This window comes from Megalops cyprinoides, chromosome 9 (genome assembly GCF_013368585.1).
Source record: "Megalops cyprinoides isolate fMegCyp1 chromosome 9, fMegCyp1.pri, whole genome shotgun sequence".
NCBI classification, from domain to species: domain Eukaryota; kingdom Metazoa; phylum Chordata; class Actinopteri; order Elopiformes; family Megalopidae; genus Megalops; species Megalops cyprinoides.
In genome coordinates, this window is record NC_050591.1 from 25,826,669 (window position 1) to 25,839,377 (window position 12,709).

The 12,709-nt window shown below is 36.0% G+C and overlaps 2 protein-coding genes across 2 annotated transcripts; both read right to left on the reverse strand.

The window, feature by feature from the left end:
* Window positions 1-3,128: 3,128 nt before the first annotated feature.
* LOC118783720 (olfactory receptor 52E2-like) lies at window positions 3,129-4,082 on the reverse strand. Its single transcript, XM_036537672.1, has one exon. It carries the CDS (start codon window positions 4,080-4,082, stop codon window positions 3,129-3,131), a length of 954 nt encoding a protein of 317 aa, XP_036393565.1.
* Window positions 4,083-8,719: 4,637 nt separating this feature from the next.
* Window positions 8,720-10,174, reverse strand: LOC118783721 (olfactory receptor 52E8-like). Its single transcript, XM_036537673.1, has 2 exons — window positions 9,249-10,174; window positions 8,720-8,735 (listed from the first exon to the last, which is right to left on the reverse strand). The coding sequence occupies exons 1-2, from the start codon at window positions 10,172-10,174 to the stop codon at window positions 8,720-8,722; spliced, it is 942 nt and encodes a 313-aa protein (XP_036393566.1).
* Window positions 10,175-12,709: the final 2,535 nt, after the last annotated feature.

Genomic DNA, 12,709 nt, shown 5'->3' on the forward strand with positions numbered 1-12,709 from the left:
TTTAACCAAAATGTGGGTGCGCTGCTCCAAATGAGGGTTTGTTTCTGTTTTCCAAGATATGCATATTCTAAATCGATACTCACTGGAAGTCTGTTTTCTCTCTGTGACCCTTCCCTGTAGGAGAAGGTTTGTAACTAGACAGGCAAAACCCAATGAAAATAAACATAGCAAACTGAGTTTCACATGTAGATATATTTTACATTTGAACCACTTCACCCCTTTTGATAACCCTGTTTACTTTCTTTCAACATGGCACAATATTCTCTATTGACACATTCATTAATAAACGTTTGGCTCATCCAGTGTGATTTGGCTACTCTAACAATGATCATCGGTTACATATGCCCGCATATGTATATAAATACTTGCAAATAATGGTTGGTGCTATATGGTGTTCTATAAGCACAAATAAAATCTGAGTTTAATTGATGCACACTATACTGTAACACTGTCATATGAAAGGTAATATCATTGTATAATGATCAAGCTTTCCCAATCAGTTGCTAATGGAAAAAGAGCACAGAGCCATGAAAGAGCTGACACAATTGGTTCAGACCATTGACAATTCAGACATCTGTGTGACAATGACATTTCCTATGATAAGGCACAGTGAACACAGCTGGAGTAACTCTGCTGTGGGCAGCCATTTAAATAATTAATAATAAAATAACACTAGTTAACTACCGTCTATGGCATCTCACTGTTGGAAATGATGTCCTTTCTAGTGACAGTAACTTTCTTATGAGTAAGCATTTTATTAAAACTAGTGACACTGAAAGAGCTGACCCAGTTGGTTCAAATCATGGAAAAAGAATCCAACACAGTCTAGGCGGCTCATCACACTTGTGGACAACATGGAAATCATAACTTTGCTTTCTAGGAAAGCTTTCTAGCTTTTTTGACTCACATTTACAATGCATACAAAAACTGTAGAACTCTTTTTGGTGACTACTTTGCTTAAATCCAAACTAGAATCATAAAGATTTTTCACGTGTAATATCTATGCTTTTTAATTTCAGATGCCAAGTTTCTGAATGTACTTTGTTTATGGATATGTGACAGACATGAAATGTATGGATATTAGAAAAAACTACATCCCTCATAGTTCAAAGTGTTTGTATGTCCTTAGAAATTCTTGGATTGTCTGACAATATGGATATGTATCACAGCATATTTCCAGATTTGTTATCATTTGTGTTGTAAAAAATACAGTGTGTTATTTTTTGGGTGGTGACCTGTGTAATATCCAAACTTTGTATTATAATGAACATTACTATAGTACTATAGTGAACACAAATGTGTTGTGTTATCTGGCAGACTCGAAAAGACTGTATATTTTACTGAATATACAGTACAGATGTACTGCATCATCACAATCATCACAGGGAACTCCTCTAAAACCACTGGATGAAAGCATTTCATCCAGCAAGTTATCATCAACGAGACCTGTGCCATTCCCCCAGCTAGTACTGTAGTATGCTGTGTGACTTGTGTTAAAAAATAACTGTTGGCGTCATGAGGGAATTTATTGAAGGGGCTAATGTTCCTCGCTCAATGCTCACTGCACCAGTGTGTGTGTATCACGGCAAATCATGTAGCTCCAATTACAAAATCACAGTAAAAAAGGGAGGAAAAGCACCCCTCTAGCTGTGTACAATGATACCAGCACATGATTGCATTTTCAAGAAACCCTCAAAAATGTTCATCCTTTACTGTCTTGTTCATCCACTTCATCCAAGGATGTGAAACTCTCACATATTATAATGGCTGCCCTGTATAAGTGGAAAGAAAGTATGTTTTATTTGGGTATGATTTTATGTAATTATTACTTGAATACATGAGACCATTTGACCCATCATATTCCAGACATGACATTTTTAATTTTACATTCTGTTTGTAAGAGTTTTAAGATGGAACTAACTTCATAAAGTGGAACTACAGAAGTTTCTGCTACTGGTTTTTAGGTAAAGGTGCCCAAATGTTCAATGCAAATATTAATTTCAGATGATAACAGGTGAAAACACAGTGTCAGACTAGTGTTACTAACTCTATGAAATGGGGCAAAAGAAAGAGGGTACCACTTTACCACGTTTTTGTGACATCTGCTTGCAGTGACACATTAGATTAGTATCTAATGTAAATTAGAGCAAGGGAGTGTGCAACCTTCCTCATTTTTCTTTATTTACAATGATAAATAAATTATAGGAATATTCTGATTATTAATTAAGATTCCAAGACTCAAAATACAACCAAGAGACTAAACACATTAGTGAAAACCTTAATGGTATATTTTCTTTGACAAACATACATATACAGCCTGTTACATTGTAGTCACTAATACTGTTTGTCTGTACAATGAATGCTGGTATTGCACAAAAGAAAAAAAGTATTCAGTTGTTCATATAGACATAACCAGATATTTGGCAGAGCAAAGATGAACAAGCTAGTTAAAAGCAGAAAAAATACATTAATTGCTCTACATGTGGCATGTTCTATTTTGTTTTTGATGAGAAGTTAAATTTACATCTTCTGTGAAGCAAAATTAGATAAAAGTAAAACAAATAAATAAATAAATAAAAAAGTAATATACACAATGCAATGTAATTTATCATTGTGCCAAACTGAGCCCAATGATAACATTCACAAGAAAGACAGGATAAGAGAGAAAGGTTAGCTGCATTGCCTACATCTTTTATGTCTAGTAGAAATAGTTTGCCCTGGTGAAAAGGTGCCCTCTTAGAGTGGCACTGAGGTCATTATGACATTGTTCTATTGTTTGTAATGTAGCGCTTGATAGAAGCAATAGTGGCTGAAATAAGTGTTACACTGCCACATGTTGTGGACTGGGTACTGTTTGACATAGCAGATAAATAAATGCAACCTCAGCCAATAGAGATACACAAAATCATTTGGTGTTGGTCTGGTTCTTGGTTCTGGTTGATGACCATCAGGGATCATTTGATTCTTCTCAAAAAATACAAAGTTCAGGAGCCTAAATTCTGTACAGTCTAATAACATGTATGTATGGCACCAATTGTTACTTTCATTTGGCTAAAAAATAAACCAAATTTAACATTCTTGGACAGCAGTTTTTAATGTTATAGCTGGTTGCTGATAGGATCTGAAATTTAAACAAAAATGTCAAATGATCCTGCAAAAACTCTCTGTTTTCTTATTATTTTTACAACGCATTTCCTAATTTCCTGAGTTCTGATTCCATAAATAATTGGATGTAATAGAGGGGGAATGAGGACGAAATGCAGGGACATAAGTATATTTATCTCACCTGGTAAATGCAAATTAATTCGATTATAAATGACAGAGAAGAGAGTAGCCAGGGAGAAATTGATGAACGTGATTAAGTGAGGAGTACATGTACTCAGAGCTTTTTTCTGTGCTTCCTTTGACGTTTTCAAGCTCACAGTTAGAATCTTGACATAAGACAGCGCTACAACACATGCAGGCAACACAACTAGACCTATAATTACACATATACCATACAAATTAACCAGAGCACTTTTTATACAGGAAAGATTGACAACTGCCAGGTTATCACAGAAAAGCTTGTGAATGGTATAACTGCACATTGGGAGTCTTGATGTTAGATACACTTGAAAGGTTATAGAGGAGACAGGAAAGAAATTCACAACAGCCAACAGTTGCTTCACTTTAGTGGGAGTCATGATGCTGTGGTATTGCAAAGGCTTGCAAATGGAGACATACCTGTCATATGCCATCACTGTTAAAATTGTGTATGCACCTGTTCCATAGACATTGATCCAAAACACCTGAATCAGGCAATCCTCAAGGGAGCTTTGTTGAATGTCTGAGAGAAGATGGTCCATGATTTTTGGACAGACAGCAGAACTTCCAATCAATCCATTTATTGCCAAGTTGAATAAAAATATGTACATGGGCTTGTGGAGGCTAGATTCTACATAGATAACCAGCATCAGAAAAATGTTTGCAAAAACTGAGGTAAGATACACCAAAAGAGTAAAAGTGAAAAATAAGTAATTGAGAGGACGGGGAGATCCATATGCAGTGAACATCAAAGTGACATTCAATGAGGACTGGCTCATTGTGATGATACAGTTTTCCTAAGGAAAAGAAATCATTGAACAAAATACAGCTGAGATGAAGATTGAACACTGAAGATAAATCTGAAACACAGAGTAAACTGATCACTTCAGGACATTTGTCCTTTTGTATAAATCTTAAAAATACAATGCACTGGTCAATCAAGGTTGGCTTATTCTAGTCTAACTTTTAATAAAAATGCTGGTTTAAGTCTAATTATATTCTTAATTCTTCATTTTTACAGAAATAAGCATTTACCATTTTACACCGTTGTTTGAAAAACGGTCCTAAAATCTGTATCTTCATGTACAAAGATCTACCTTATCTTTACATTGCTGAAATCGGTGAAATCGCTTACCCTTAAACTTTGAAGCACAGAATGTACCACAACCACACTCGTACAGATGGTTACACAAAGTTTATGTTCTGGAAAGCACAATAACTGATTTTATGTAACTTTGAATTTACTCTTAAACAGCAGATTTATGAGTAACCCCTATCAACCTTACATTGGTGCTTTCATACTGTACTGTTTATTCACTCTGACTACCTTATAAAAAGCAGTAAGTTCACAGTAGATAAATAAATGCAGTAAGTTCTTTGATGTGTGCTATGCATCTGATTTTTTACATTCAGATATTTTTTTTTTATGTTGAGTGATACATAACCTGGGGACTACACGTGCAATTTGGTTTACTTTGCATGTGTTGGTCCACTAAAAATGTTGCCCCTTTCAATTCAAATCTAAAGAACTAAAGAACAGAATACTGACCTCTCCCTTTTTGTTGATGTCTGGAATGACTGGAGTTCTGTGGTTAAAACATTATTGCATTAAATATTTTATTATCATTACATATTAATTTAAAATGCAATTTTAAGAAAAGAACAATCTATCTAGTAAGCTCAATTAAAACAGTTAAACACAAGCATATTAGGCTGATTCATTAACAATTTCTCAACATCAAAAAAAAAAAAAAAACAATTTAAAAAGAGAACAATCTTTGCATTCAGCTTAATTTTATATATAAAACAGTTAAACACAAACATGCTACAGCAGTTAATTGACAATTCCTCCACTCCATGAGGAAACCTTACCGTTGCTGAACTCTTCTCGTATGAAACTGCTGATAGGAAGTATAAATTTACATTCTTCTCTATGTGTTGTTGGCCATTGGGGTAGAGTGTTTCTGTCACATACCTTGTTTCTACTTTATAGACTGTCTGAGGGAGCATGCACCCCCAAGGATTAATTACATTATGGTCTAATTAAGATGAGAAAATATAGCTGCAAGCATCAACCATGGAGGCCAAGTAAATAGTAGGAATGCATTATATCTTTTATTTGCTGCCTATGTCTAAAGGGAAAACAAAGCTGAAATAAAAGCACATCTCTATGCCATGTATTATTCAACTCTGGAGACAAAATCATGTGGTTTATCAATTGTTTGCCTGCCACAAAATGACTGTCAAACCATATGATCGATCTTATAAGTGTACATTTTGATTATTTTTCATAAGCTCCATTCACAACATGAATTTGTTTTTCGTTGTTCTGTGTGCTTAATAAGAGAATCATTTACAAGAAGCTTTACACCTTCTGTCTAGTGAGTAACTAATCACAACCATGAGTGGACAAATAGTCATTGGTTTCTTCTGCACAATAGATATCTGCTAAGGTCTTTAGAGGAACTTTAGTGTGTGGGTAATAGTATTTTCTCATAGTTTCACAATGGGGCTTCTGGTGATAATAAGGATAAATAAATAAATGTGTGTCGTCATACAACTGATTAGTTGAATTTTATGATGAGCACATATCACATATATGTGCGGATTATCATTTTTATATATGTATGCTATATGTGAGTATATATAATAACACTGTTCAAATTCCTCCCTGGGATATCAAGATGCTTCATAAAGCATTATAACCTCTTGATAAGACATTTGTGTCCTTTCGTAATTGTAATGGGGTGTGGCTCTTGGTCCCTGGGGAAATGATTGCTTGTTAGCCAACCAATCAGAAGCACTATAAATAGGAGGAAGTAACATTGGGAAGTTGTTAACTAGTGCTTCTAATGGCCTTTTTGCTGATTTTCTGGCATGGTGTCATAGTTTTACTGTGAGTTTGAAATGTTTCTTTTATAAACACTGCCAAAGTAAAATTTTTATTAGAAATATCTATTATGCAGTTTAGTTTTATCCCATAGGTGAGGAATTCAGCTGATAATAGATTGCATTAACCATTAGCATACTGCCCTGACTATCCAAATTTATGTGTATTTTATTCCATTCATCATTTCACAGTTCATGAGCAAGACATAGTCCACATTCATCCAGTTATATATAGATTACAAATGAAGAGTTCATTTGCAAAAAAAAAAAAAAAAAAAACGATAAACGCAATCCTTTAAAAAAACGAACTGGCTGTCGTGAGTTATTCTTAACACACAGCACATTCTGAACCCTAAGTACGTTTTGTCACAAATGCCGTTATTGTCCATTGTTAAGGCATTGCAAGTTCACGTTTTACAGCAGAAAACGTCAAACGCCAGTGCTGTTCGCGAACACAACCCGATAAATTCGTTCAGAAAATCAACGCGCACTCCGCGCAGTATTCAGGTTAGGTGGTGCAACATGGCTGCGGCTCTGTTCAGCCGGAGATTTGCAGTCTGAAAGAGTGTTTCGGTGTAACTTTGGCTCAAAGTCATCTTTAAAGATTAATAATTTTGACGAAAGTGAAGAGTCCGTGATGGTATCTCCTTCAGGGCGTAAAAAAGAAGAGGAAAGCTGAAAGCTACGTGACGTCGCGAAAAAGCGCGTTATAGCGGTCAGGGAAAAGTTCCCTCCATTGCTGTAAACACAACTCAGAAAAAGTTTGTCAGGCGTCTGCACTGTCTACCGATGAGTTAACCAAGATAAACCGAGTGCTTTATTCCACAACGGATAAAGTAAAACATGATGCCACTCTGTTGTCTTACATGGATATCATGTCAGTTAAACAGCGAAGACCTAAAGTGGATAATCCAGCAAAACACAAAACAAATTCCTGTCTGCAAAGCGTCATTTATGAGAATTTTTTGTAAGTATTGAATATTGCTAAATGTCTATGATTATGTTGTGGATAATTCTTAAAAGAAACTTACATCCATTACATGCCTTTGTTTAACTCTGAAACATGAAATGTGGAGTTATCTGCTTTTGCCAAAAAACAAACTTCAAATAATAATAATAGTAAAAAAAAAAAAAAAATTCAATAAAGTTTAATTTTGTAAGTTACCTGTGTTTTGCTGAGTTGTTTTTACTTAATCAAAACAACCCAATTGCAGTTTGATTGATATTACCCGGAATGCACAATAAAAAAATGGTTTATGAAAATTAATAAAAATGGAGATATCTGTTTTTGCAAATGAACTCTTCAAATAGATGTTAAGTCTTTGTGAGAATACATGTCGGATGGTAGAGTCCTCCCCCTGTGTGTGCAGCTGTATGAGTGCTTGGTGTAATTGTGCAGATTTTTAAAGGTTATTGTTTAAAAGTGTTGATTGCAGGACTGTGCTATTTTAAAATTGTCGTTTTTAGTTTTATATTAAAAATGTACATGCAACCCTTCTATAGCAACTGAGGCTAGCAAGTTCCACCAGTATGCCAACCCTTATCCCCTGTGGAGCAAAGCCAGTTTGATCTGCTACTGTTGGCTCCCAGTTGGCAGAATAGAGTTCAGCTTTTACTCAAAACTAACACCTTAACCACTCAGCTACCTGGGAACCCCTAGATTGCAAATTAAATCAGTTTAAATTTAGTTTAAATGCAACCAGCCACCTGATATTGTCTAGGCCCCATGTATACTGGTCCATCACCGCTTACTCCTACAATTCATGATAGTTTATTTCTGTTAATGCACATTATTTCTGTTAATGATAATGAACATAAATTTGTACAGGTACTATGTTTTGCAATTTGGATATTAAAAAGGTACTTAGACCTATGCATGCTGTCATGTGTATCAAATGCCACTTCGGTTAGTTAAAATGACTTTTTTATTATATAATACAAACAATATTGAAGTGACATTATCATCATCATCACCATCATCATAATGACTCTATCAATAGTGTGGAAATGACATACAGTAGAATTGGAAATTAATACTGAATGTCATGATATGCATACATGAACATGAATCAGGACACCCATTTACCGTGAGAACACTTTTATTTACAAAACTTTAATCATGGATTATTTGACACTTCTATTACCTTGGTTCTGTTTCCCACTCTGTACCCAGGAGTCACGAATACTGCTTGTTAGTACAGTTAAATCTCAGGATATTCTAATATTAAAATTCTGGCATTACACTAAAATTTTTCCTGATTTTAAAATTAAAGGGGGGGGGGGGCTGTGCAGTTATACTGAAAAGTAAAAAAAAAAAAAAAAACAGCAAAAATATATTTAGTTTTCAATTTGTATATTTAGTTGTGAAGTGTATACATATCACAGTGACTGTGTTGTATATGTACAGTGTTTATAACTTACAGTGAATTTCTTGCAACTGTAAAGTATTTTGAGATCAGATGACAAAACCGTACAAAAGCTATCTGCCTCTGTGCCTACTTTCAATTTGAAGTAGGTATGTAATATTTCAAATGGCAGACAGACTAAGAGAATCAGGAAAACATGGCAAGATTGGCTTTACAGCTGGATCTTAATTTCCTGTCCTGGGCTGAAATAACATTTTCCCTGTTGAATTTTGTGGATTTGTGTGTTTATGGAGTGCTTAATGGTTGACGGGAATATTACTGGCTGAAACGGCTCCAGTCTTTTGCTTTGTGGGGGCCTTTGCCACAGTGTGGCCACAGCCAATAAAAGTCAGTAGTGACACGCTAAAACAGACTGCTGACTTCTCTCTGTCTGGAGATGAACAACATTACATTTGGATACATAAAATGTTTGGCTTAGCCAAGGAATTTAAATGTTCCTCAGCCCAAATACGGTGACATCTACGTTTCTGTCCAGGAATCTCAATCAGGAATTTCTGTCCAGGAATCTCAATTTTACTTAATTTTCTTTGTTTAAATCATTTGTTCCATCAAAAAGTGACAGCAACTTTTAACATCATTTAATGCATATTATCTGGTTTCAAAAATGTAAAAAATATCAAAAGATCCTGCAAAATTCTCCTTTTTCTTATTATTTTCGTAAGACATTTCCTGATCTCCTGAGTTCTGATTCCATATATAATTGGATGTAACAGAGGAGGGACCAAGACGAAGTGCACTGACATGAATACATTAATCTCTCTAGGCAGATACAGGCTGAATCTATTATAAATGACAGAGAAGAGAGAAGCCAGGGAGAAATTAATGAAAGTGATTAAGTGAGGAGTACATGTATTTAGAGCTTTCTTTTGTGCTTCCTTTGAGGTTTTCAAGCTCACAAGAAGTATCTTGACATAAGAAAGCAGTACTACACATAAAGGCAAGACTACTAGAGCTACAATGACATATAAACCATGCAGGTTAACCAGATTACTTGTTACACATGATAGATTAGCAATTGCCAGGTTATCACAGAACAGCTTGTGAATGGTATAACTGCACATTGGGAGTCTTGAAATTAGATATACCTGAATGGATATAGAGAAGCCAGGAAAGATGTATGCAACAGTCAACAGTTGCTTCACTTTAGTGGGAGTCATGATGCTGTGGTATTGCAAAGGTTTGCAAATGGAGACATATCTGTCATAAGCCATTAGTGTTAAAATAGTGTATGCAGAACCTCCGTAGAAGTTGGTCCAAAATGCCTGAATCAGGCAATCCTCAAGGGAGCTTTCTTTAGTGTCTGAGAGAAGATAGTCCATGATTTTTGGCCAGACCGTAGAACTTCCTATCAGTCCATTTATTGCCAAGTTGAACAAAAATATGTACATGGGCTTGTGGAGGCTAGATTCTAAATAGATAATCAGCATCAGGAAAACGTTTGCAAAAACTGAAGTAAGATACACCAAAAGAGTAAAAGCGAAAAATAAGTAATTGAGTGAACGGGGATATCCAAATGCAGTGAACATCAACGTCACATTCAGTGAGGTCTGGCTCATTGTGAGGTACCGTTTTTCCTAAGGGAAAGAAACAGTTGAGAACACTGCAGATAAATCTGAAACACAGAGTAAACTAACTAGCTGGGAACTGCATGCATGCAAAGTGCAATTTGGTTTACTTTTCATGTGTTGGTCCTCTAAAAATAGTGCCCCTTTCAGTTCAAACCCAAAGAACCCATACTGAACTCTCCCTTTCATTAATGCCTGGTATGATTGGAGTTCTGTGTTTAAAACATTATCTGCAAAAATTCATTTAAAAAAACTATTTTAAAAAGAGAACAGTCTTTGCAGACAGCTTAATTTTATGTTTGAAACAGTTAAACACAAACATGCTACTACAGTTAATTGAAAATTCCTCTGCTCCATGAGGGAACCTTACCGTTACTGAACTCTTCTCGTATGAAATTACTGATAGGGTGTACAGATTTATATTCTTCTCCATGTGTTGTTGGCCATTGGGGTAGGGTGTTTCTATGGGGTGCAGTGTTTCTATTTTATAGACTGTCTGAGGGAGCATACACCCCCCAAGGATTAATTAAATTATGGTGTAAGTAAGATGAGAAAATATAGCTGCAAGCATTAACCATGGAGGCCAGGTAAATAGTAGGAATGCATTATATATTTTATTTTCTGCCTACGTCTAAAGGAACAACAAAGTTGAAATAAAAGCACATATTAAAACATATATGCCATGTTTTATTCAACTCTGGTCAGAAGATAAAATCATGAGGTTTATGAATTGTTTGCCTGCACCAAAATGACTGTCAGACCATATGATTGATCGTAAGTGTAAATTTGAAAAAAAATATTTTTCATAAGCTCCAGTCACAAGCTTGAGTTTGATTTTCATTGTTCTGTGTGATTAATAAGAGAATCATTTACAAGAAGCTTTACACCTTCCCTCTAGTGTGTAAATAATCACAACCATGAGTGGACAAATAGTTGTTGGTTTGTTCTGCACAATAGAGATCCATTAAAATCTGATAGGAACTTTAATGTGTGGATACTAATATTTTCTCGTAGTTTCTCATTTGCCACACAACAGTGACAAATAAATGCACATGCATTAATGCTGCCCTAAGAAATAGTACCTAATTCACATTGAGTGTTTTAACTAAGGTGTTCATTTATCTTTATTTAACATCTCTTGGATTATTACTGTTTTTCAACTTCAGTATTGCTTTTGTAATGCGTTTTTGACTGTTTGCCTCTATTAATTCTTCGTAGATGCCTGAGTGTGGTGCGACTAGCAACTTCCACCAACATACCCACCCTAATCCCCTGTGGAACAAAACCAATTTTCTCCTCTACTGTGGGGTCCCTGCAGGTAAGACTTGGATCAACCCCAGTAGATCAGCTTGCACTCAAAGCTTGCACCTTAACCACTGAGCTACTTGGGAGCCCCTAGAGCACAGCTTTAACCAATTTAAATTCAGTTTACAAGAAACCAGCTCTAGATGTTGCAAGTGACAGGATTAGGTTGTCCAATTGCCATTGTTTACATTAAGTCCAACTCTGCTTCACCAGAGTGGAGGGTCGACGACTCCTGCTCACAGCCTGCATGGACTGAAAAGGGATTCACATTAGCAAGCTCTGAGGGGTGCTTATTGTACATTTGACCTCAGTCACCCCCAGGACTCTGTAAGCCAAGCCTAGGCACTTATCTGAGATGAGGACACCCTATATTAGTTGCAATATCACTCCCATTACAATGACATCCTGCAGGGAGTAGCCCATGTAAGAAATCTTCATGATGTGAGCTACTCTTTGGATCAGCTACCTAATGTCGTCTAGGCCCGCTATCTGCTGATCAGTCACTATTCACTCCTACAATTCACAATGTCCACTGCAGCAAATGACTTTTTTGACCTTTTCCTGATTGCAATCAGTGCAGAGAGAAAAGAGACTCAAGTGTGACGTCAGAATATGTAGAGATACACCCTTATTTTGAGCAGTGCATGTCTGAATGTGTAGTTGTAACAGAAGTGTGCAACATAACATTTAAGCAGGGTTTACACACATGCAATTCAAGTTTGAATCAGCCCCTTATTGTCTTCCTCCAGCTCATGTCTGTGCAAGCTCTACATGCTGACTGTGGTGTGTGCAGAAGCTATATTTATTATCATGTTATTTCGAGAAGAGCATATGTGTGTCTGCACCCTCTTGGACTGTCGGTGAAGTGCCAGTGAAATGTCAGAAATGTCTTGGCTAAACATGTCCAACAACTGAATGTGTTCAAAAATGTGCAGCTGTGTACAGCCATGTATGTAGATTTTGTAGGCAAAAATCAGCTAATATAACTACCTATATACACTTGGTCAGTTGTAAACACCTCACAGCTTCATCAACACCATATTGACCCTGACCAAATGCACATTCACAAACTATGTCAAACTACCATTCTCCCAAGCTACCATGCTACCATGGTCACTACTGCAACATGCCAAGACCATTAATAAAACTATCATCTGCATGTCAAGCTTAACCTCAGTTGCAACACTGAAAACTGAATCCCCTAGTTTGCATAAAAGCACT

Coding starts and splice junctions, on each gene's coding strand:
- LOC118783720 (XM_036537672.1), bottom strand. CDS start 4,082: ATGAGCCAGTCCTCATTGAATGTCACTTTGATGTTCACTGCATATGGA.
- LOC118783721 (XM_036537673.1), bottom strand. CDS start 10,174: ATGAGCCAGACCTCACTGAATGTGACGTTGATGTTCACTGCATTTGGA.